The following is a 26,547-nucleotide window of genomic DNA, read 5'->3' as shown; positions in this document are numbered from 1 at the left end:
TTGCTCACTAGCTTTGCAACTCTTCCAAGAATGTACCAATGGCTATAATTGGTAACATATAAAAAAAAGATAAGCAATCTCAGTGACTCCATTTATTTTAAAAGCTTATGTTCTATTGTGCCCTGATATCTGGTGGTTATTGTCAGTGTGCTTGTACCTTCCTTAAGCACGGCAAAAAAGGAAAACTCTTAGTGGAATCATTACTTAGATATAGGTTCAAGGCTGTTTGCAGAATTTTTGGCACAGACTCCAGTTCATTGCCTCAACATCTCTGTCACACAAATGGACACATTCAGTCCTCTTGTTCACAGCCCACTAAGTCCAAGAGTGGGCAACACAGTCTCGCTTTTTGAAAATGCAGAACGTTGTGTATGTGTGCAAAGTAATTATGCCCTTGCATTTTGTAAAAAAAAAAACTATGTATGTATATATATCCTCCAGGGGCCTCCCAAACACAAAACATTTTCTTCTGAGCTCTTGATCTGTGGTCCACTTGCAGACCATTTAACAATGTCTTCATGAATCATAACCGGAACAACTGGCTTAAGTAATTTAATGCAGCTATCAATAAATACCTGCTTGAATATAAGGTCAGAAGCACTTATGCTTTGCTTTTACTCTTTTTTTGAAGGCCACCTGCATATTGGACTGCTGGACTTCCTCCTGTTCGGCAGTTTGATAGCTGCGGTGGATCCTGTAGCTGTTCTGGCAGTGTTTGAAGAGGTCCATGTCAACGAAGTTCTGTTCATCATCGTTTTTGGAGAATCACTTCTAAATGATGCTGTCACTGTGGTAGGTAAATTGTATGTCACAAAATCGCCAGTTCCAAAGGATTTCTTCTGAAGTACATTCCCCGCTCTTAAATGAAAATGTGCCATTTACATGTATCTACTCACAGTCTTGTTAATTTATGGTGTTCTCTGTCTTGCTTGCAAACACTGCAAAGATTAAATAGTCAAACACTAAATTTATTTGGAGCGTGTAAGTCACAAAATAATGTACATATTCCCAGTCTGTGTGAGTGTATTAACATTTAAAACCAAGTTTCTGATGGGTATGTTTTATTTGCCTTTCCTATTTGAAAAAGAAATGTTAAAGTTTGCTTTGTTTTTACTTTTTAATACATTTGCTCTTTTCTCCCTGTGTTCTTAATGTCCTTAATTTATATGCATAACTTCGATATATAGACAGTGGGAAATAGCGTGCTCCCAGAAGTGCTTGTGCCTGCCCCCTTTCTAACTCCTTTCAGATGCTTATCAAATTGGTATACATCAAAAAGTCAAAAAGGGAAAACTGGTGGGACCTTTTAGAAAGTTCTAGTTTGTTTTGGTAGCTTGTTGCTTTCTGGTTTTTCATTTTGGAAAAAAAAAGAAGACTGAAACCCAAATTTCTATCTATGTTTTTATTTGGATAGAAACAGTTTTTTTAGTGCATTTTTTCCCACAATAAGATGTTCTGCAATAGGATTTTTGTGGGCAGAGCTAGGAAGTCCTTTGCAATTTCTCTTCTCTCCTTGGATCACCTCTCATTGCCTCTCCTGCCCATCTCCAAAAGAGGGTAAGATACCTTCAGCAGAGTCAGTGACTTCTTAATTTTTTCGCAACCCAGCGAGCTAGGCAGTGCAAAGTCATTGGCAGTGACCTAACTCTTCACATGTTTTTGAAAAACCCATTTGAGACCTCCAGAGAAACCTAATTGTCTTTAGCAATGTCTCATTAAGATTTCCGAGGTAGTACCAGACAATGTTCAAAGAATCTCCTGATGAACTGAAGTATCAATATCACTGCCTTTCAGAAAATTACCGTGAAATGAATAAAAACACCCACTCTACAAGTAAAAGATGCTTGGTTCTTTGTTGGAGAGAATCCAGAAGGGAAAGGTAAACATGATCAAGAGTTAGAAAGCATAGCCTACAAGAAAGAAAGACTAGGAGGCTAGGAGATGAAAGCGAATGATGTAGCACTTTTTAAATATAAATATGTAAAAAACAGCTGTTACTGAATAAGAAAGTATCCCACTCTCCACTGCTGAGTAAATTCAGTAAGAATTCATGAACTCAGATTGCAACAAGGAAAGTGGAACATACTACAGTAAAGCTTTGCTCCCTCACTTGCGTTTAAGGGTTCAAAAAAAAGTCAAGAATGACACGCATGCAAGCAGATAACATCCTGAGTCAGTTGTTATGGATTAGATGACTTCTTCATTTTCAGTACTCTCACTGTCAGTCAATTTTGAAAAGCTTCAGTATAATTATTATATTTACTTCTATGCTCAGCTTATACATTCAACCTATTTCAACTCCGTCTTTTATTGTCACTATTCAGGCAAAAAAAAAAAATCTGTCCAAACGTCTGATTTTAAAGTGCTAAGTGCATTAGAATATGCTTAGACATCTAGATTTAACAACTCATCCTGCAGTTAGAAATCACATTGAAAGAAAAATTGGAAAGGGTTTTTATTTGTTTATTTTCTTTCTATTACACTGTATTTTTTTTCCATTCTGCAAATTCAAATATTTGCAAAATCTTTGACACTTACAAAGAATTTTTCTCAGTCATATAAATTTTCAAAATTCATAATGCTGGGGGCATACAGCCCAGACAATTTATCGCGCTTAACTTGGGAGTAAATACTAAGTGAGTCTACTTTTCTTTTCAGGTGCTGTACAATGTGTTTGAATCTTTTGTTGCAATTGGACCAGAGAAAGTGACGGGGACTGAATGTGTCAAAGGCATAGGTGTGTTGTATTGAATTCTGCATCACGTCACTGATGCACATATGCAGACTTTTAGACAAAGTATAATTATTGCTCTATCAGAAAATGCTATTTTTCAGCCCATTCCCTTGTCACTCATACTCGCACAGTCCGGTGGCATATCCTAAGCGTACAAACCTAAAATAATGTCTTAGGAGAATATGTGGGAAGCTTGAAAGGATTTGTTTTCTTTTGAGGGGAATCAATAGATGTGGAATTCAGTTTTTAAGACCACCACACTTGATGGCTGTTTTTGAAGTGTTCTCTAAAATTTTCTGATTTGCTGACCGTACAATAAAAAACACAATACTAATTCAGACCATTACCTTTCTACTGTTTAAGCTGTGGTTTTTCTCTCTCTTTTTTTTTTTTTTTTTTTTTTTTTTTTTTTTTGTATTTCAGTGTCATTCTTCGTGGTGAGCCTGGGTGGGACTCTGGTTGGCATTTTCTTTGCATTCCTGCTATCATTGGTCAGTCGTTTCACCAAGCACGTTAGAATCATTGAACCTGGATTTGTGTTTATTATTTCCTACCTGTCTTACCTCACAGCAGAGATGCTTTCTCTTTCTGCCATCCTTGCGTAAGTCCCCTTTTTGTTATTTTCTGAGAAAGGGCTGAAAAAGGAATATAGTTTCAAAAGCATAGAAAGGAAACACCTAAACTATAGAGGGAAACTACAGAAAATTATATTTACAGAGCTTGTGATGAATATTAATGAATTTGGTTTGCATTATAGTTTATATTATGGATTATAGTTTGCTTATGCTATCATAATTCAGCCTTGAAAAAAGATTCAAGCTTTCCAGTATCTGCTGTGCAACAGGAGAAGAACAGAATATAGATGTGATTCTTTCTTCTTTATGAGTAATAATACTTCAATAGCTAACAGTTGTCCATTCATATAGATATTTTTTCCATATAATGTGTAATTAAAACCATTTTCTAAGGCATTGTGTGACAGAATGCCCATTACCTGCTGCTTTCACCTTCTGAACTGACCTTTTTGATTTTTGAGCATTTCAAACAGATAGCTTAATATTCTTACTTTGTAAACCCTAAATTTTTCTTCATGGCATCAGTCAAGCAGTACTTGGTTTCAGTTTGCCTGAAGCTTGTCTCTTTTGTCTTGAGCACCACTGTGTTCCTTCTACTACCATATCCCTTGATTTGTAGCATATCTTTCTCCTCAGTTTTGTCTGCGGTGCTTGTAGATGTTACAGTGAGTATCTTCAAATTCTGAAAATCCTACTGCAAGCCTTCAGTCCTTTTGGGGTCACCTTGGGGTGATTACTTGGAGTATTATTTTTGCCAAAGTTAAACTCCATAATAGATCTTGAGTGATTTTTTTTTTCTTACGAATTAATGGGGGGATTTTATCACTATATGATGGCCTGGGTGGAAAGAATATCATCACAACAAGTATTTTTTGAACAGCTGATTTTTTTTTTCTAGGATAACCTTCTGTGGCATCTGCTGTCAGAAATATGTCAAGGCTAACATATCTGAACAGTCTTCTACAACTGTAAGATATACCATGAAAATGCTGGCCAGTGGAGCAGAAACTATAATTTTCATGTTCTTGGGAATTTCAGCTGTAAATCCAGATATCTGGACCTGGAACACAGCTTTTATACTACTGACTCTTGTCTTCATCTCAGTATACAGAGTCATTGGTAAGGAGACAATCTTCTTGTCCTTAAATTGCAGTGCTGTGTGATCACACATTTGTTTGCCAACAAAGAATTTGTGTTCCCAGACTTGTTTTTTTTAAAATGTCCCATTGATTCAAGCAGATGTTAAGGCTGTTGCTGCGTTAGGAGGATAGATATTTATAGTAAGTTCTATCATAGGCTGAAAATATAGTAGAATTTCACTTCGGAAGGTCTGAATAAGCCAATGGTTAACACGAATCGCCTCTTTGTTGACCAAACACATGGCACTGGCAAATTCTCTTGGTGAAGTGAACTTTGTTCTTTAACTTACAGCCTAACAAAAGACTTGCGAGTCCTGACAGCCATCTTCTTCCTTCAGCTCCTTCAGTTTGGAAATAAAGAGATTTTGTTAAGCTAATTTTCTGGTTGACTGCAGGTGTGAGACATGGTGATGTAAAATCATACACAATTACACTGCAGGTTCTCTGGCTTAAGAAATCATGCCCCAAGACTGTTCAAAAACAGAGTAAATAAGACTATGTCAGGTAGAGATTACCTACTGTCATTTTAGTGGCTTTATATAAGTTTGTAAACATTGCAAAATACAGACAATGATTTGTTCTGCTATTTAACCACTGTTTTGTGAAGCAACAAATGGCCAGAAATAGCAAAAAGGCATAAAGTACTTCTTGAGAATAACGCATACAGTGCTTTAGTATATGTACTTACATCTAGGAATAAGTTAAACAGGATCACTTGCTTATCTGTCTTGAATATCTGAATTAAAAGTAAATACAAGCTAACCCCCTTTACTAGCTGGCAGTTTTCCCAGGCTTTGTATTGTTATTCTAACTGGAGATTCTTGGCCTTCTTGAAGGGCCGAACCCCATGTCCTCCTTTCTAAGTAGTCTGTGACCATTGCTCAGTTAGCTACCTCTCAACAGCCACTGATGTACGTGAGCTGCTCAAACAAGTTTTCAAATTCTTGACTTTGTCACTTGTCATTGTACTCCTGGAATTAGTTCTTAACAGTCTTGTGCCGAAGCGTGATTGATAATTAAACAATAAATATTCAGCAATGACAGTAAGCATTCATGACAGCAATTAAGTTTAGACTATGATAAATTACTAAAGAATTGATGATGTTGGGCCTTATGCAATCACTGCTCTCACACCCTTGGAGAAGTCAGGTCAGTGGCATGAATTCATTTTCCAGGTCCCCTCCACAAAGCCTGACTTTCAGTGATATGCTTTTCACTTCAGAGTGCTCTAAAAAGAGGGATAACTCTTTTGCACTGATCCCCAAACCTGACCTGCTGCAGGCTATCACATGTACTGTGTGTAGGGCTCCTGCAGCAGGGAGCAGCTCACCTGGAAGCCTGGATGTGGCATTAGCCTAAGACCACTACCTTGCAGGAGACAACATGGTTTATAGAGTACATTTCCTCTCTCAGTCTGCACTGTTTCAACCCATTTCTTCTTCCATTGAAAGACCCCATGAGTATCACTTATGATGCTAGAAATCTCTTCTTTCTGAAGCGTCCACTTTGAAGGACTGCATACGCTTGGATCTCGCCTTCACTGCCCATGCTGGCAGAAGAACCTTGCCTCATACCAATGGACATTCTTGGACAGCACTTCCAGCAGAGTGGCTGGATCATAGAAAAAGCTGCCTCTTTTTTTTTTTTTTTTAATTGGTTCAGGATAAAGGAGAAGGTACCCAGTCTGCCTTATTTCTTTAGTGGAGTACCAATAGTGAGCATAAGGAAGTGTGACGTAGACTGTGTTTTGAAAGCAGATTGGTGGTGCTGTTTCTGTAACACATGGCTGAAGTTGTTGACACTTCACAAAGATATTTCTAGACATCCTGGCATTTGTTTTTTTATAGGTGTAGTTTTACAGACATGGATTCTCAACCACTACAGAATGGTCCAGTTGGAGATAATAGACCAGGTGGTGATGTCTTATGGTGGACTCCGTGGAGCAGTGGCTTTTGCTCTGGTTGCACTTCTGGACAAGGACAAAGTGGAAGAGAAAAACCTGTTTGTCAGCACAACTATCATTGTTGTATTTTTTACTGTTATTTTTCAGGTAATTCAACTTTTTAATCAGGCTTGTTATAGGGAGAAGGAGCTCCCCCCAGACTACCCCGTGCTTAAAGTAGTTCTCTGCTGAAGGTTGTGTTTTGTTTCACTGAACCAAAAGCATAATTAACTTCCTAATTTTAGTAACAAAGATCCTATTTTATGTTTTCATATGGCACCACAAGGGACAAAACACAATTTCCTCTGTGCTAAAAAATGTTCAGTCTAGTTAATAGAACTCAAGTTAATATCTGATGGAACATCCTTCATTTCATGTGAATGAAAAGAACTATAGGGAACAGTCCTTTTTACTGATGAGTACAGTTACTGCACAAATCTACCAGAACCTAAATTCTCATTTTAAAATGTAACAGTAAGCAGTGGGACAAGGAAGTATTCAACTTCCAAACACAATAGAAATTTCTGAATGGAAAAAACAAACAATCATACAAACAAACATACCAAATATCGAGGCCATACCAGCTTAGAATGCTGCTTAGGTTTATAAAGTGTGTTTAATAATGCTTCACGAACTACTGATAAGTGCAGAAAATTCTGTTCTATATGGAACACTTTCATCCTTCCACTGCCATATTTCCCTGTCTAGAATATGCATTTTCGCTCTGTTTTGTATGTTTCCAAAACTTTGTAACAGGAGCTGGGGGTAGTGTGTTATTTTATCTCTGAAGGGGAAAATGATCAAATGAGGAAGCTTGAGAAACCCAATATAACACATAGGAAAATGCTCTTCACCCCTTTAGTACTAGTAGCTGCATGCAATTCTAAGACAATTACTAAATATTTCTTACCATGTTTCACTGCCTAGGGTCTGACAATCAAGCCGTTGGTGCAGTGGCTGAAAGTGAAGAAAACAGAGCATCGAGAGCCCAAACTGAATGAGAAACTTCATGGCAGAGTAAGACTTTAAAAAAAAATCATGGTATATTTTGGACTTTTACAGAGTACCGTAAAGAAAAAAAAAATTGAAGAAAATTTCTTGTGGCAAAGGAGGATAAAATCAAACTGAAATTTCAAGCACAAAATCCTTAGAATATTTTTAAAACTATCATATAGGTTGCCATTTGTTCTTAGGTTGAGCCCTTAGGTTGAGAATTGAGGCAATCCTCAATTGAGAAGTTCTGGTCTTTCACTTGCTAATTTCCTGGAGCTGACAGGCGGGGGCAAACAGCACAACTGGGAATATATTTCCTTCCTTCCAGCTGAAAGAGGAGTAATGCTCTCTTGATTGTAGATAGCAGAGAAAAGCGTTTGGAAGTGGGTTTATTTATCCTTCTTAAATATTATTTATTTATGGAAGAGAGATGAAAGCAGGCTTTGTAACTTGCCTATTGCATTGAAAGGTAGTGTGCTGTTCAATGTGGAGGTTAAATATTGACATTCAGGATTAATGGCAGTATTTCTAGTCCGCTTTGAACACTGCAGATCTGCATTTCTTACACATTTGAAAAGATTTTGAAATATTAGCCCTGGATCAACTCCAATTCACTGTCGTGTGACATTATGATGTAACTTAGTAAAAGAAAACATACACTTCCAACACATCTGGAGGGTAAATGTCAGAAGACTATAAGACATCTTGCATGGACTTCTTTAATTAATAAACTCTTCAGATTTATAAAGGTATCACTACATTGACCATTCTGAAATATTCTTGCATGAGCTCATAATTTTGTTTGTTTTCAAACTAGAGGATACCTAAGTAAATTGATTTGGAGATGGACAGGTACATACCAGAAAGCTATTTCATGCTTGATAAGTTACTGGCTGAATTTAAAAAACAATCAACCACATCGAAAAATGTATCTAGGGATTTGCTTAAGATGTCTTTGGATCTATGTCTGAATATTTCTAAGCTCTGAAAATTTCCTACAGGCGTAATTCCTGCTGTAGATTCACACTTTGTTCAGAAAGGTTTCCTTAGTTATCTTGAAAAATTTGCCTTCTCTAGAAAAAGCGTTTCCCAGTATTGCATTCACCATCATGACTCTACACGATCTGTTCATTTCTGAGGAGTTCTGTTCAAAGGCTACAGAATAAATATGTTATGCTTTTGCTGCACAGCAGGATAGCTGTTTGGTTTATAAAGAGATGGAATTTCCCCAGAAACACTATTTTGGTTATTGTAAAAACATAATTTTGCCTCTAGGTCAGTGGTCAGTGGAGGGCTCAGCAGTCAGGTTAATTCTTTGTAAGGTGTGTATTCACTGCTCCCTAAAGAAGTACAGCAGACCTTATCTTGGTGTCTCCAGTTCTCCTAAATTGTCACTTCTACGCCTTTGGAAAGCAGTGCCCAGCCTTAAAGGCTGGGCTGGAAGCACCTGAATTATAATATCATTTTCCCCAGTTTCATGTGCAATTCGAAGTGAAAATATGAAGTGCTTCACTGAAGTCACTCAGTACCTAACCGACATCAACCTACGCATTAGTGAACCAGTGTAGGATTTTGCACTGGTTTCCATAAGAACGGCTCCTAATTTCACTCTGATGAAAGTAGTAATTCCTGAAAAATCTAAAAAGAAACATCAGGGGAAACTTTCAACTGATTTAATCAACGGTAATGGTTCATATACTTCATTGGGTTCAAATGAAGGTGATAAAATAAGTTGATAAAGTCTTAAAACTGACCATTAATAAAAAGAGCGTTTAACTACCTTCTTGCTGAGACCTGTGTAGATCAAGAAGAGTTAGTAAATTTATAGTATCAAAGATCTGTGGAGAAAGCAAAAAACTTTGAAAAAAAAAAGTGTGGGAAAAAAAAAGTGTCGGAAAAGAAAGTGTCGGAAAAGAAAAAAGTGTCGGAAGTGTGGGATAGATGAGTGGACAGTGAGATGGATTAGGAACTGGCTGGATGGCAGGGCCCAGAGAGTGGTGATCAGTGGTGCAGAGTCTAGTTGGAGGCCTGTGGCTAGTGGGGTCCCCCAGGGGTCAGTCCTTGGTCCAGTCCTGTTCAATTTATTCATCAATGACCTGGATGAAGGCACGGAGTGCTCCCTCAGCAAGTTTGCTGATGACACGAAACTGGGAGGAGTAGCCGATACCCCAGAGGGCTGCACTGCCATCCAGAGGGACCTGGACAGACTGGACAACTGGTCGGTGAAAAACCTCATGCAATTCAACAAGGCCAAGTGCAAGGTCCTGCACCTGGGGAGGAATAACCCCAGACACCAGTACAGGCTGGGGACCGACCTTGTGGAGAGCAGCTCTGCAGAGAAAGACCTGGGTGTCATGGTGGATGATAAGTTGACCATGAGGCAGCAGTGTGCCCTCGTGGCCAAGAAGGCCAATGGAATCCTGGGCTGCATTAAGAAGAGCATCTCTAGCAGGTCGAGGGAGGTGATCCTGCCCCTCTGCTCAGCCCTGGTGAGGCCGCATCTGGAGTACTGTGTCCAGTTCTGGGCTCCACAGTACAAGAGGGATGTGGAGCTGCTGGAGAGAGTCCAGCGCAGGGCTACAAGGATGATCAGGGGCCTGGAACATCTGCCCTATGAGGAGAGGCTGAGGGAGCTGGGCCTGTTCAGCCTGGAGAAGAGAAGGCTGAGAGGGGATCTAATCAGTGTATATAAACACCTCAAGGGAGGGAGTGCAGAGGACGGGGATGGTCTCTTTTCAGTGGTGGCCACTGATAGGACTAGAGGAAATGGCCGGAAACTGAAACATCAAAAATTCCATAGGAACTTAAGGAAAAATTTCTTAACAGTGAGGGTGACAGAGCACTGGAACAGGCTGCCCAGAGAGGTTGTAGAGTCTCCTTCTCTGGAGATCTTCAAAACCCGCTTGGATGCAGTCCTGTGCCACGTGCTCTAGGTGACCCTGCGTATGCAGGGGGGTTGGACTAGATGATCTCTAGAGGTCCCTTCCAACCCTAAGCATTCTATGATTCTATGATTCTATGAAAAACCCAATTATATGTCAATCACAATATTTCCCTAAATGGGAAAAATACCTGTTTAGCATCAATAAAATTATCCTGCATAGTTACCTGGTCTAACCTGTCATAAATTGAGCTGTTTTCTGGTTGTCAACTTGATTTCTGTAAGATATTAATTCTACTTTCACTTTCCTAGGCCTTTGATCACATTCTTTCTGCTATAGAAGACATCTCTGGTCAAATAGGACATAATTATCTGAGAGATAAGTAAGTAGCAACTAACTTGGAAAACTTGAAATATTGCTACACAATCCTACCTGTTAATTTACAATTTTAAGTCTTTCAGTGAGGGCAACAGGGATGTAAAGCATCCCTGCCTTTAAAGGTTAGACACTGAAAGCACTGGAAATTTAGGGAATGTGAAGAGTGCACTTCCACCCCCTGAGACTAGAGTCTTCTCTTTCACAGCCACAAGTAAAGTTCAGAGTAGGCCTTTGCAAATGCCTCAGTCCACATCTAAGGATCAGCTTCTTTCAAGATTTTAGAATTTGCCATTTGCACAAGATTTTATGGAAAAATATAACGTTGTTCTTTCTCTGTTTCATGAACTATTTTCACTGGGAGAGGAAGAGAGACACTAAGCTTCTCTAAATGAACCTCAGAAATGCTTGATTTTTATCTTAGTCCTACATAGGATGGGTTCAGCAACTCCAGAAGTGATCACAGAGTGCTTTGAACTAGCTCAGATGTTTTAAGCCTAATAGCTTAAAGCCAGTAATGAATGATCATTTTCACTCCCTTCTGTTTATAGTCTACCCAGCTTGAAATAAGCAAAGTTATTGAGTGGAAGATTGGTGGAGTCACCATTTTCTTTGAAGCACACATGAAGAATTACTGTTGTGATGGGCAGACTTTCATAAGCTGAAAAAGGACTTTTAAAGATGGACTTCTTTAATAATGGTTTAGGCATTTCCTTTCTCCCTAGCTTTAAATTTTTTTCATAGGTGCAGGCATTAAACAGTCAGATCTGCTAAAATCTTGATCTGAATCAAAATATCAACTCTAATCCATAAACCACGTGGTTGAGCTGGCATAATGCAGAGCTCTCCCTTAGGTCACAATGAGAAGAGAGAACGTTAGCTCAGGTTTAACAACATCTCATATGACTATACACCTCCTGGACTGCAGCTTGGTTTTACTTAGTTTTGAACTCAAGTAGAATGGCCATATCCAGCTATAGAGGGAGGCTCATTTCCTCTTCTTTCTCAGTTTAATTTTCTAGCAGCAGAAAATGCATGTGCATACACACATTTAGGCTCATACAGAGTGAGAAAGCCTAGCGAGACAAACAATTTGAAGCAAGCCAAGAAATATTGAAAAATATGCTTATTTATGCAGGCAAGATTTTTCATGAGGCATCCGAAACAGAACACCTTTCCTTTTGGTAGCCTTTAGCTGTTAGCATATTTATTGGGAATGAATTTCAGCGGATTAGAAGACAGGGGTGTACTTCCTCAGTTTTGAAACACTGCCTGTCAAGAGATGGATCTGAAGATTTTTGAAATCGCAGACCAGACTTTGACTTCTTTGATGTCAGGGAGTAAGATGCCTGAGTAACAAGAGATGGTGTAGCTTAATCTAGGATCACAGCTGAGTGTGTGGTTTGATGACTAATGTATTTTGAATGAGACCACTTTACAGCTGCTGCTTTTGTATTATATCTGCATCCAGAAGGCTCTGCTTCCTCCAAGAGGTGGCAAGTCCCTAGCTTATTCACTAATGGGCTCAGATGTGACAGCCTGAAATAGGGACCAGGACTGCTTGTCTGGTGTTCTGGCTGACCAAGAGGAATAATAATCAACCCTGTGAATAATGTCAGCTTCCACAACAGAGAGACTTCAACTGTCAGAAGAAAAAGGTGTAGACCCCCAAATAGTCATGGGGCAAAGCAGATAGAATCACTTGAATAGTGGTAAGTCTCTGAAGCTCAAAATGCTCCATCTGCTATGCTCATTATTTTTGGAAGTATTTAAAAGGTAGCATTTATCCTAAATTAAAAATGGTGTGACATTAAAATTGCTTGCTCTCATTAACATAATTTGTTTAAATTATCAGGTGGTCCAATTTTGATAGAAAATTCCTCAGTAAAATTCTGATGAGAAGGTCTGCTCAAAAATCAAGGGACCAGATCCTTAATGTTTTCCATGAGCTCAACTTGAAGGATGCAATTAGCTACGTGGCTGAGGTATGGATGCTTTCTTTACACATTATAGCACCATATTTCTTTTTTTTTTTTTTTAATTGTAACTTGAAGCATTGCAGAAAAAAAAAAGTCTAAAAGAAATCTATTTTTATATCAGATTTGTTTTTTGTTTTTTCTAAAAGGAATTTAGATTTGTTCAACCAATATCACCTGTCTGGGTGGCTGCAGTTCTCAGTATAATGTATGACCCTTGAACATTAGTATACTGTACATGTCAGTGTTTTTTAGCATGTTGTATATATATCGGTGCATTTTTCTGTTGGATTTTACCAAAGATTGTTGGATTTCTGCCTTCTTTGCATAAGGAAACGTTGTAAATCTAATGGGACTGACCAAATTAATGCATATTCCTAAGCATGGCAAGGAAATGTGGCTCCTGCAGAACAGTGCTTCTGGGTGAAGTCAAGTCTGATCTGAAGAAGGGCCTTCCAAACAGTGTGGCCACGCAACTCAAAGTGGTAAACTGCTACAATCCCACTTTGCAAGATCAGTCATTCAAAAGATTTTTGAGGAGTAACTTTGATTTACTTGAATCACAACCTACACAGTTCAAAAATTAGAGAGCAGTACATTACAGATAGCAAATCTGTAATTGACTCCATTAATTGGAGTCCACAATATTGTGATGTTAGACAAATATAAGACATAACAACAGGAGGATATTTAAGAATTACTGAATTGTAGGAAGTTGCTGACCTTCTGTTGGAGTATAATTCCCAGAGCCAAGCTGTGCTAACAGACTGTAAGAATTCCTATCCTCTTCAGTCAGTGTGTATTAATGTCACCATAAACATACAGCATCCACACAGTGTGAGGAATAGTTTTAAGCAGTAATGTTTAGTGATCTTTGAAGTGATAATCTATATCTGCCCGTAATCTCCAAGGGAACTCATTTTCACAACTAGGAAAAAGTTCATTTTACTTAAATACAATTTTTAATAATAATAATCTATTTTTTTGAAATGAAAACACCTGGATATACTTCTACTTCTTTCTGCAATATCTGATGTTTGTATTCACAGAATTAGATTAAATTAAGCAAATATTTTGTTGTGAAAAGAGAAAGAAACAAGCAAACATTTCAGTTTTAAATTTTCTAAATTATCCTTTCAATTTTCAGGTTGTTTGAGCTCAGGAACTAATTTTCTTTCTCATGGGTCTTTCTGTGTCACACCTCAGAGAAGGAAAGTTTTATTGCAGTATTGTTTCCCTCAGGAAAAAAAACTTTACTCTTTAGTCTTGCAGTTTCACCCTCAGTATCTTTAGCTAATACAGAACTCTATATAGTAACATCAGATTATTCATTGCTTGGAAGAGTGATCTTTCTCATTATACATTAGTACAGTACATCACTCAAAGACGCTGAGTTTGACACACTACTGAAGTCTAATGTTTATGTAGAATGTGTAGAAATTGCACATTGTGTAGAAATTGCATTTTAAAATGCCTGTTGTTATGCAAAAAAAAAAAATTAAAAATTCTTTAGATTCTCCAAAAGGTTTCAACATGATTTTTTCCAGTGGAAATTAGTTAATCGCTCATGAGTTGTGAACCCCTAAATCATTCCACCTTTCTCACATTAATACCTGTTTCAGGATAGGCTGCTTAACAGTGAAATAACTAGATGTTTGTGAATTTACAAGCAGACAATGAAATGGAAGCCATTTCTTCAAAGAGGAATAGAGATCTGCCTCCCCCAGGTGCCCCTTTTCTTCTGAGTTGCTAGAAGCTAAGGCGTTTATAAAACATTTTTATAAATTCACCCTGCTTCCAGGTCTGCTGTTATTTTGCAGCTGTTCAATAAGCAGGAGCTTGAAACAGCTCAGCCTGAACCTAAATAAATTCCTTATAGAGGTGAGAGGAGAGCATAAGTCAGCTGAGCTCAAAATAATCCAGAGCAAACAAATAAAAATGACTTAAAACACATTTCTTACCTCTCTTTTCAGAATCATGGTATAGGTTTCTCAGATAGCTACTCTGCACTATCCTCAGGGTACCAAAGTTCAAATAGCACATTCTCACGAATGGGTGCACTTCCAGGAGCCTTTGTAGTTAGCTTATATACAAAGTTTTGGAAATGATTATATTTTAACATTAGGCCATGCTCTAATGAATGTGGATATATGACTCAGAGGACAACATTTACAGTAAAAACTCATTTTAATACAGATCATCTCTGAGAAACCATAAACAGCAAAAATAAACATAAAAAACATAAAATCATAAAGAGCCTAGGACATTTTGTACTGGGAACAAAATTTTTATTACATCATTAAAAAATAAAAAATGTAACAGATGAATGAGGATCAAGATAAAGGCAATATTTTTTCAGAAGGAGAGGCAAAATAGTTGTGACATTACTGTTCTAGAGTGCGTTTTAAAGTAAAGCATACTGTGGAAAAATCAGTACTTGATTCCTTGCTGAATCCTGCAGATTCTTGCTGCAGGCAGCAGCTCCTTCTGTTGTAAATAACCATATTCCCTGAGTGCTGGAAAGGAACGATGAAAAGAATATGTAGTTAGTAACTTCCTGTTGGCTAAATTCCTCCACTGATGACATGGTATGATGTATATATGAGACAATAAATTTGATTTGAAAAGGAAGACACCCACACTTAAGAAAATGGATGAGGTGTTGATGACCCAGATTTCCCTTTTTAAAGTTTTTTATCTACAGAGGTCAGAAAGTACTTAATGCCACTGAACTGATCCAACATATTACTGTAACTGTAGGTGGTCTGCCATAATACAAGGAAACATGTTTGACTTTATTATTCTGCAAGAGATATTGTTTTCCCCTGTGTATCCTTTACTACAATTCAAAATGTATAGATGTGAACATGCGGTAGCTTTTGGCATAAATGCAGTAACGTGTCCCATCTCATGCTGTGGCCAGGGAGAACGCCGAGGCTCCTTAGCTTTCATACGGTCGCCAAGTACAGACAACATGGTGAACGTGGACTTCAGCACTCCACGGCCCAGCACAGTGGAGAGCTCTGTCTCCTACCTGCTGTGAGTACCTGTAGCTGATGGGCTGGCTGCCTTTTCGTTTTGCGTTGTATGGCGTGAAGAAGTGCAAAAAACACAATGTGGGGGATTAAGGTTGGAAATTTTAAGAAACGTAAGTTGTAGGGCCTTCATTTACTACTTTTTGGAGTTTTCTTTAGTCTTTTCCTCTCACATAAGATGGGCATATGGCGCTATCTGTGCTCTGGTTTCATTTTGCACACTCATTTTTCAGTGCAGAACTTGCATCTTCCCTAATTCATCCTTGGTTGCTTCAGAGGATATATAGACTGATGTAAACAGAAGAATAAGACTAGAAAGTAATAAATAAATAATAATAATAAAAAGAAAACTCATCTGAAAGATAAGAGTCAATAGTTTTTAAAAGGGGAAGGTACACGTTTCTTCATACTTGCAAAATGGCATCAGAACTTTCAAGTCACACAGCATTAGAGCTTAGCATATTTTTTCATATCTAAACATGAATTTTTCAATATCTTAAACGAGGGGTTTAACACTCCTTAAGCATTATGTCTGTGGCAAAAGCTTTGTGAATTCTGTAATTCTACAACCCTTGCATTCGGGGTGGGGAAAGGGGAGTATCCACACAGCTGCACTTTAGATATTTGACTGTGGAAACCAAGTTTAGGAATCTGTGTATAATAATAGGAAAAAAAAAAGCCCTCTCAGGGCAATTCAAAGACCCTACTTGTTGCCTAAATTAAGGTGCTGAGAGTCACCCTTTGTAAACAGCCTTTTTTTCCCATTCCCTCCCTAGAACATCTAGGTTCTTATGTCCAGAGACAGCATCTCTTGCCCGGAAAATTGCTCTCATGTCCCTTTCTTATTTTAATTTATGGTCAGATAGCTGTGATTATGGATAATAGAGCTTCAATAATGTTACAGGAAGGTAATGGGCATTAAAAAACAAAAAAAAAAGAACAGATAAAAGCTCATAAAATAGAGCACATATCTGTGTTTGCCTTGGCTCCTGTGGCATCAGAGAACTGCAATTGATGGTGCTGGATGTTGTTGCTAAGCCTGGTATAGAGAGGTCTGGTCATGAGTGAGGCAAGGAAGAACATTGCTCCTTCTTTACATCACTTGTGACTCACAGGAAATAGAACATACAGGGAGAGAAATAAGAGTAGCAAATGCTACACTCAAATATAAGGAGTCAATACATTTTAAAAGGCTAACATGTATACTCTTTTCACATTTCCCATCAGCTGTTGACTCTTTTTTTTTTTTTTGCAAAAAAAATCTCCCTGTCCTTCCCCACTTTCCTGTTTTTCCTTCTCCTTCTGCAGTTATTGATTTTAAAAACCCTGTTCCTATTTTGGTGTTCTTCAGGAGGGATAAAACTGGACCAGTTTGCCTTGACATGCAAGCGTTAGAGCAGAGGAGGAAGAGTATCCGAGACACAGAAGACACAGTCGCGCACCATACCCTGCAACAGTACTTGTATAAACCCAGGCAAGAGGTGAGAGCAGGAGGCCAACATAGGACAGATTCTCAATCTAAAGCTGGGAGACTCTAGGAACCAAAAATTTGGGAATCAGGCTCAAAAGGAAAGAACACATCTTCCGAATCCACCCTTGATGGGATTTTTGTATGTCTTCACCTTTGAATGTACATCACTCTTTATTAGCTACAATTAGTGCTCTTGGACTAGTACCAGTTTTATCATAGAGAAAGAAAATAGGAGTTCTCACTAATGCATTTAGATTAGCTTTTTTTTTTTTTAAGTGATTGGTTTTGTTTTCCTGGCTCTATTTGACTGCATTAATCCAGGGCTTCTAGCAGCATTTCCAAATAAGTGAATATTGGTTTTCCTTCCTGGCCACAGCACAAACACCTGTACAGCCGACATGAGATCATGCACAATGAAGACGAGAAGCAAGACAAGGAAATTTTCCACAGGACAATGAGGAAGCGCTTGGAGTCATTCAAGAGTACCAAACTAGGAATAAATCATCCCAAGAAGCTCAATAAAATCCACAAGCGAGACCGGGGCCAAAAAAGGGTAAAATACTTGCATGTGGAATCATCTGTTATGCAAACTAAGGAGTGGGGAGGGCAGGGAGGGCTCTGAAGGGTCCCATGTCCTGATGTTGTCTCTGCCCTGTAAAACTTCATGACATTAAGGTCTTTAGGCAAGAAGAAACTAAACTCTGTGGTGACTCATGGGGGACCTTCTCACATGTCACTATTCTCTTTGCTTTTGGAGCCTTCTGGGTGAGAGACTTTTCAACACTTGTAAAACAAGAACTTGAGTCAAGTGGGAGCACTGCAAGGTGATGAAACAGGGTAGAACTGCCACATGGACCAGGCCACAAAATTTACAGGGAATCTGGAGGGAATTGGTAGCATTTGAAGAGCCGAAGCCACTTTCTATTCCTGCAGTGAGTAAGAAAGTGTGGAGAAAATAACATCATCAGTACTGGGACATGAGAAAAGTTTAGAAGAGATTTCAGGGATATACCGTGGAACTCTGTGGATTTTATAAGGATTTTTTTGCCATTGCTATCTGATGATGACAGCATCTTTGGTAACTTTTCCTCTGTTTTCTTTCAGCGAAACAGCAGTGCCATACCAAATGGAAAAATACCTTCAGAAAACTCAGTACAAGATTTTGCTTTGAAGGAAAAAGGTAAACCAACTGTTAGACTAGCTTCATTAACCAGCTACATCGTTGGTAAAAAAAAAAAAATGCTGAAAAACTTCATGGCATGCAAAGATGAGGCTGATATTAGAAAGGAACTTCTGCTCATAACCTGAGTTGGGCAGGTCTGCTCCATACTTCCAAATGGTAGCATCTGAGTATTTTGCTGATTTAGAAGCTATTTTCTAGACATCAAGATGATAAATCAAATATGAATCAGCTCTCTGACAATTTTAAAATGTCCTTTCTGCACTTTGAAAAAACAAAAGATGGAGGCCTGTGAAGTAGACGATATCTCAACTGCCTTTTGAATAAGCTATACAGAGCAACTTTCACTGATGTCTTGGTTTTTGACCAGAGCAGGGTATGCCTACATATGATACCACATTATATATATATATATATATGTATTTATTTATTTATTTATTTATTTTGACTGACAGAGGCAATGCGTGCTGGTAGAGTGACACTAATGCTCTAGACTCTCTTTGCTTGGGATAAACCTTCCAAATGCTTTTGAGGAGATCATCCAATACTGGCTCTTAAAGCACATTCTTCACAGAAATCTTTTCATCCTCTACCTAAAATAAAAGTTTCCTTGGAGGACAGTGTTAAGAAGCAATGTGGCAGCACGGTACTGATGCCAACCTCTTTTGAATGATGAAAACGCTGTGACTGGTTGTTGTACAGGGCCACAGTTGACCAGACTTGAGCATTTAAGAGCCACACAGTGGTCATCTTATTTGTGTGCTCACTTCAGTGCCAGGAAAGCAAAGTCTCAGCCAAGAGCGTTATCTGGAATGTGCCATCTCTACCTTAGTACCATGCACTAATACAAGGCTGAAAAACCTGTGCTGGCTTTCTTAATCTATTTGGTGTTGAAGCTACAAACGGGATACATTCAAGCTCTCTTTTGCTCTTATCCAGATCCTTGTAAATGATATATCTTAGATAATTATAATTATTATCTGCATCAAAACAGAACAAAATAACATCTTATATCAAAACTTATAGAAATCTAACCAAATTGGACTTTCTTTTTAATTTCTTTTTTCTTTTTTTTTTTCCCCAGATTTGGAGTTTTCTGAGCCAGAAGACAGTAATGATTATGAAACTTTGCACCTCGGGAAAGGAGTTGATTTCCTGGCTAACGTGACAAAGCAAAATTACACAGATACACCTAGCGGTAAGACTATCAGCTACATATGGATATTTTTTCCCTCAAATATAAAACAAATTATGAGCAATGATATTGCTTTAGCTTTTTTATTATTATTATTTGTTCTCTTAGACAATTTGCTTAATAGTATTGTTAACACATGAGAAGTTTGGGATATTTAAAGGTATGGAGAGCATCAACTTTGCAGCAGATAATACAGCAGTTGTGAGCATAATCCAGTGCTTTTAAGCACTGATTATTTCTACCAACAGATAACATTATCCTAGACTTCTCCTATTTCACAAGGCCAGCCAATACCAGTCCATTGGAAATGATTTCTACTGACATTGAAATCAACTTTGCTGTGTGATACATTTCATATTTCTTTTTTCACATGTGGATTTTTTCATCTTACATTGACAACTCTCTCAGATCCTTGCAAGGTTGTATATAGTCCTGGATCATTTTAGAGATAATACAAAACCCATAGTACTCACAGAAAGGGGAAAATCTGCAGCATTTCTGGGAAACTTACTGTATTTGACCTCCAGTCCTGAGTAGCTTTGAAATATCAGGTTGAAAATACATTTTTATATGTAAACCAAAGAACATGGTGTGATCTCAAAGGTTTTAAATTTGAATAATTCTCTAAATCCTTTTCTATTTAAGCTCTCAGCATGCCACTGTATGGGTAACATGCTGCGTGTAGGGAAGATAAATACTTGTGTCAGCACTCTTGGCAATCATGCTGATGCACCTTTTCACTTGTGTCATGACAAATTACCTGTTTGAGTTTATATAAAGGTATCCAGAAATTGATCCAGAAAAAAACGTGCATAACGAGGTAGAAACAGACTGTTTCGAATTTTTCTTTTACTGTTTGAACAGTATAGATTCATATCTATACTATATATTTATATTAAAATGCTGATGATACTTAATTTTGACTGTTCTGGGGCCTGCGTTGGCTCCCTCAGACACATCTTGTACCTTTTGAGCACTTAAAGATTTTTATTATTATGTTTGTTCTTTCCTTTGTGTAGGTTTTATTTGAACGTTCTGCAGTTCTTAGCTTTCCTTTATTTTGATTGAGGGACGGGGTGATTTGTTCTTTTATCGATTATATTCATTATCTGCAGACATCCTACCCATAACTGCACGTGATATCTAATTTTTCTCTTTAAAGGAAATCCAAGCTGACTAGCAGTAGCCATGCCTGTGAGAGCAATCTCTGTGTGTATAATAGTGTAACTGTCAGTAGGTTTCTTCACTATAGGCTTTCTCCATATAAATCTTGATGTTTTACCAAGAAGTTACCTTATTTAATTGAATTTGTTACTCATAAACTTTTATAGGAATTGATAACCCAGTATTTTCAGCTGATGATGATCAAAGTATCTACATGAAGTTCTCACCATGGTTATCTAGCGAAGATACTGTGGTACCATCACAAAGGGCCAGAGTGCAGATCCCGTATTCTCCAAACAACTTCAGACGGCTCACTCCGTTCCGACTCAGCAATAAATCAATAGATTCCTTCTTGCAAGCAGATGGCCCAGAGGACCGACCCAGATCTTTTCTCCCAGAATCAACACATATGTAATATTTTAAAGCAAGATTATCATCTCTATTTTTAATCACTCTTCCTTTCTACTCTTACTCCACTGATAAAAAGTTTACTTTTCTAACTTATTTTTTTTTCTTCCAGATTGTTTCTTTCCTTCTTGTTCTTTTTTTTCCTACAACTAAATATATTCTATTCTCCTCCTGTTTGAACAGCTAAACTTTTTTTCGTATCTTCCTCCCATAGAAATACTTTCCAGCTGTAAATATTTAGGGTGTAATGCCCAATTATTTTTACAACAACTAAGGATCTGACTCTTTGTCTTGGCTTGAACACTTTAAATGCTCAGCAAAAAATATTCCAGTTAACCCATCAGATACACAATAGGAACAGGAGGCCTAGACCAGCAATGGGCTGAGCCCAGCCACTCATTCTTAGCATGACCAGATTGTGATTTTGCCTCTGCCACTAAGAAGCCTTGCACCAGTTCTTAAGATCTGTCCAGGTTCTTCTTTGTCCTGAGCTTATTCAATGAGAATGCTCCCTCTCATTTAGCAGGGCGACTGCTAAATGAAACTGCTGATTACACCATCAAGTTGCATAAGAGGGAGTTAAAAATGAAGCAAGTTTTAAGCCTCAGAGTCCCCTTACACAGGTAGAGATAACTACAGAGCAGCCCAAACCACAGAAAAGCAGAAGTTTTGACTAAAGCTCAGGCATTTGCCTTTCCCTTTAACTGTGAGTTTTTCTTAATCCATATCTTGTTCTGAAACCAGAGAAAGGCAGAGAAATTCCTTTTTGGTGTAGTAAATAGCCTGATGTTGCTAATGTGTTAGTGACTTAAAAACAAATCAACTCTGGATTTAAATGAATATCTTAGTGGCCCTTTAATTCTTGTTCTGTAACATTTTTCCACACCATAAAAATCAGCCTTCATTTCTACAATCAACATACTGCTGTAAATGAGATGGCTCAGGTCACAGTTCAGCCATCATTGAACAGAGCATAGGGCACTGCAGGGATTATGCAACGAAATCCAATCCTCAATTTCATTGGGAATTAGTTGCTGGGAAATCCACAATCACGTGTGGGACCTAGTATGCTCTGTGTATCAACAAAGGAATGTGGTAGATAGAGAGTGCTTCTGTGGGTAGCTGGCGAACTTTTGTTCAGACAAAGATCTCATCCTGTGAGTGACTGCTACGCAATTTTGACTTGAGAAAAAATTATGAAAAATGGAAAAGAATGTGCCATTTTGCTTCTGTTTTGGCTTCTGACCTTACAGAAAATGTGCTAGCTAGAGAGTAATTCCAGGCAGCATATTAGTTTCTTCACTGAAGTGTAATGCAGCAATGTGATTGATTTTAGTGCTCAATTCTCTTTTAGTGTGTCTTCTGATTCTTTTTAAATGGTAATTTAAATTATAAGTTGAATCAATTAAAAGATTGTGAGTTAAATTCCAATATCTTGATTAAAACCTAGAACACTGAAGAGCATTCACTGACATTTATCCACATTGAAAATCTCTTCAAGTCTTTTTTCCATTGAAAATATTGTCATAAAATACTGGCTTATTACTCACTGAACTACTTCTTTCTAACCTTTGTTCTTTTCCTCCATTCTATTGCCTTGATTATACCTGACTTTATTATTTAGAATTGCTATGCATTAGTTCTTGTCCAAGTATGTTTGATATATCAAAGTCACTGGGCTTTGACTGTGTGTCTTAAGAGGCATTTTGGGAAACTAGATTGCCTGAGCTAACAAGTTCAGTGCTTAATTACTCTCAGAAACAGTCCTCTGAACTATCTCCTATAACAAAATGTCCTAAAAGGAGAATGACATTGGAATTTCAGAATAGATTGAAAACTAAAAGTAGGAATGTGGACTTTGCTTACACAATCTAATGCATACAGAAAGCTGAACATAGGCAAGAAGAAATGGATAGTCTGCTGACACTTTCCATTCATTAATTTAAAGATCACAATTTATTTCAAAAGTGTCCTTGTTGAGCCTCAGGACTAAATGGTTCCAAATCAAAGACACACCTTAGTGACCAGATGATGACTCCATCTCCTAAATACTTGTAAAATGCAATGTTCATCACTGGACACAATTCCACCTGATATTCAGCCAAGATAAAGGCATCGGAACAGACTAGAGTTTTCCAGCTCAAAAACAGTCTTAAATAACACTTTCATAAGATTTTCAGCAAATTTACCAAATTCAAAGGATTCCTAGAAAATTAGTTTTTAAAATTAAATCAAGTTTGCACTGGTGTAGAAAGTCTATGTCTAAGTATGTTTCTCTTTGCCATCTAGGTGAGATGGACCATGAAGTTGAAATGACAGAATACTCTTCTTCAGATGACAAATTGCCTCCTTATACATCGGACCAGCCAAGCCAAGCACAAAGTGTTTCAGAAACTCCCCTCCACTTTTTCCCATCTTGTCTTCAAATGCCTTGGACACAAACCTATTCTTCCTTGGAAAACAGAGGGAATATATCTCTTTCTACTGTCTCTGAGTACGTAACTTCCTGTGACCCAGATGTACCTGATCTCTACTGGGAAGCAGAAACAGATATGAATAACAAAGAAACAATAAACTCAGGTTATTGTTCAGAAGTTAGCTACGAGCCGGAGAATTCACAGGAGGAGAGTTCTCTTTCTATGCCCGAAGGGCTGGAAGACTCTTATATAAAGGAGCCCCAAGAAAAAATGATGTTGCTTGATGTACAAGCAAACTACAGATCTGCTGCAGCCAGGCGTGTACAGAGTCGACGTTCGTTTCACAGGCCAAAACCCTTGCAACACCCTAAGCTTCAGAAGCTGGCATCGCTTCCAGCATCTTGCCACATCCCTCCCCATTCACTGGAACAAGAGGAAACCCAGCTGTGAACCAGGACTTACCTGAAAGGAGTAACTGAGTGAGAATAAATTGAATAGAGCTCTGTAAAACTAGAGAGAAACTTGTTGGTTTGCTTTCCATCAGAATGGTTTCTGATGTAAAAGGGGCTGGGGTCCCAGAATGTCAGAAGCACTGGGGCTTTCTATTGCACTTACATTTTTAAGTCCTCATTCATGCTGAAAGGGTGCGCGGTGAAGGGAAAATATGCCTCCTTGCTATTCTTTCATGTAGACTGTTACAAAAATGAATCTTATTTTTGGAGGGCTAAAATAAGAGGCTTTTCAAAAGATAAATGTCCAGAGGATTTTAACATAGAAATGGTTTATTTTGCCATATATTCCCAGTAAATACATTTAAAGAAATTGGCTGCATTTGCTGTATCAGTAATGGAGTGCAGTACTTGTAATATATGAAATTCATATAGGAGGAGCCAATGTTGAGCCTTTTGTCTGCTAAGTCTATTCTGAATGGAGTGGATCAGTGCCTTTTTTTTTTAATTGAATGCTAAAGAAAAAATATTTTCCTGCTCTTGGATATTAGTGTCACTGTGTAACTGTGGTATATTGACTTTGTTGGAAGCCTTCAGGGATTAGGGGAGAGGAAAGTCCTGGCCTCCTGAATTTTAGTCAAGGACTCCAGGATGGCCAGGGTTTGACCTTTATTTCTCCCATTTACTGGCACTGGAATAGAATAACACCCAGAATTAGTTCAGAATTTAAGATTTGTGTGGTCACAAGCATCTCATTTTATATTCTTGATTAAGCTGCTCAATTTAAATAGCATCACTCATGTAGAAATGTAAATACTTATCATTTGTCCTGCTGCTTGTGTGTCTTCCAAGTATTGTTAGATAATCTTGGTTATTTATGCACAACCCCCTTCCAACAGCTGATCAGCATAATGGCCTCGCATGTGCTATTTTTTCTTTACCACACGGTTTAAGTGCCACAATGACTCAGGATGTTGTTGTTTCAAAGTACTGTACAGAGGTAGTTTGGCTACTGCGTATATATACACTTGTTTGTGTCAGGAAATTGCATTGCTATTTTCCACTTTTATGTTGAATTACAATAGTTAGTATTGCACTATTATGTATGAATTTGATCTAATTTTTGTGAAGCCAGCTGGAGACTGCAATGAAAGCTGACTCAGATGAAGACTTCGCAAAGGTAAACACTCCGAGATCTTTCCTGGATGTATAATGCTCCCTGCTGGACTGCTTCAGGCATAGTCTTGTTGCATAGTTCCTTTTTTTGCCTTGAGTGTCTCCAGTCCTGAAACTGGCTTTCAGTGATATAAATTGCTAAGGTTCTGTGACATTAATGAGTGCTTAGCTGCTTCTGTGAACCTAATGTGTACTTTATTTCTATTTGAGAACCATGTACATTTTGTAGATGAGCTAAATCAAGTTCAGGGAGATATCTGAATTGTTTAACACTGGATCCAATAGATGCTTCCTTTGGCAAAATTTACCTTAACTATAGGAATTAATGGGTGCTTCACTCTCCACTTTTCCCAAAATTTGAAATGAATCTGGGTGAGTCTGTGTTGTTTGTCCAATTTTAGAGTCACCCAGACACCCCAAAAGAGTGGAGCACTCTATAAATGTTTTGACTCAATGTTTTTCCCTATATTTGTCCTCTTTGCACAAATGCTCATTAGGCTAGTACAAATTGTACACCTGTGATGATAAATGTCTGCTAGTTTAGCTAGCTACATAACCTATGCCTTTAGAGACTAGATTCAGAGTACTGGTTGTTTTGATATGAACCCACAGACAGCTGCCTGTCTGCAACCATCTTGGGTACTGACTGAAATCAGTGTCCCTAAATGAAAGGCTCCATCATCCAATACTAAACCCAGAGCTAGTTATTGAGGGTCAGGAGCCATAGTTTCATAATTCGATAATGTAATTTTTTGTGTGTGTGTGTGTGAACTGGATAAACACGAACATATTATTTTGATGAAGGAGACTATTTTTAATGTTGTCCCAGATAGTAAAATTTGAACAAGTATTGGAATTGTAGTCATTGGCACCAACATAAAGCAGGACCCTTACTGATCTCAGATATTAGCACAAGGAAAGTGCAATGTGCCAAAACCTCATCTCCAATTCTTTAGTATAATGCCTAAGTACTAACACCAAAGTTGATAAGATGTTGGCGAGGTGTTGGCTTTTAATTAAAAGCTTTCATTTCTTATTGCTGTTGTACAGAGGTCATTACTGTCTTGCATTCAGAAGAAGAACTACACCGTAGGCTGCATTTTCTGTATGCTTATTAGAACATTCATAATCTATTTGTGTACAGGCTACCTCAATAAAACATCTGCAAGTCCTCATCAGCAGGTGGGAATTTTTGCCAGATAGGTGTTGCACACACAAGTGTATGCACTTTTGAAAATCTCAGGTTATGAGATTTTCATGTTCTTGTATGTTGAAGTAATAAACACAGGAGGAACAGTAGACACCAGAGTGTTTACAAGTACAGCAGTCCTGGGAGAAGTCAGGATCCTGTATGCTTTGGAGAGGGCTGTGGGCTGGTAGGAGTTTCTTCAGAACAGAGAGGAACATTAAGCCATTTTGAACATCTGAAAAACAGA

The 26,547-nt window shown here is 38.1% G+C and overlaps 1 protein-coding gene across 1 annotated transcript in view; it reads left to right on the top strand.

The window, feature by feature from the left end:
• The window catches only part of SLC9A3 (solute carrier family 9 member A3), a 47,841-nt gene extending 23,627 nt beyond the window's left edge, over positions 1 to 24,214 (top strand). Inside the window, exons 3-16 of the mRNA XM_088526361.1 lie at positions 632 to 792; positions 2,659 to 2,737; positions 3,158 to 3,335; positions 4,208 to 4,428; positions 6,296 to 6,498; positions 7,318 to 7,407; positions 10,577 to 10,647; positions 12,496 to 12,625; positions 15,540 to 15,655; positions 17,003 to 17,132; positions 17,499 to 17,675; positions 18,227 to 18,302; positions 19,387 to 19,500; positions 23,359 to 24,214. Of these exons, the coding sequence (XP_088382487.1) occupies positions 632 to 792; positions 2,659 to 2,737; positions 3,158 to 3,335; positions 4,208 to 4,428; positions 6,296 to 6,498; positions 7,318 to 7,407; positions 10,577 to 10,647; positions 12,496 to 12,625; positions 15,540 to 15,655; positions 17,003 to 17,132; positions 17,499 to 17,675; positions 18,227 to 18,302; positions 19,387 to 19,500; positions 23,359 to 23,936 (2,324 nt within the window). The 3' untranslated portion in view covers positions 23,937 to 24,214. The remainder of the gene's footprint in view (positions 1 to 631; positions 793 to 2,658; positions 2,738 to 3,157; positions 3,336 to 4,207; positions 4,429 to 6,295; positions 6,499 to 7,317; positions 7,408 to 10,576; positions 10,648 to 12,495; positions 12,626 to 15,539; positions 15,656 to 17,002; positions 17,133 to 17,498; positions 17,676 to 18,226; positions 18,303 to 19,386; positions 19,501 to 23,358) is intronic.
• The last annotated feature ends 2,333 nt before the right edge of the window (positions 24,215 to 26,547 follow it).

Source organism: Tinamus guttatus, unplaced genomic scaffold (assembly GCF_059628265.1).
Source record: "Tinamus guttatus ecotype Peru unplaced genomic scaffold, ASM5962826v1 Tinamus_guttatus_pri_ptg000025l, whole genome shotgun sequence".
Lineage (NCBI taxonomy): Eukaryota > Metazoa > Chordata > Aves > Tinamiformes > Tinamidae > Tinamus > Tinamus guttatus.
The sequence above is the reverse complement of the archived record's forward strand: the minus strand, read 5'-3'. Positions and strand labels throughout refer to the sequence as shown.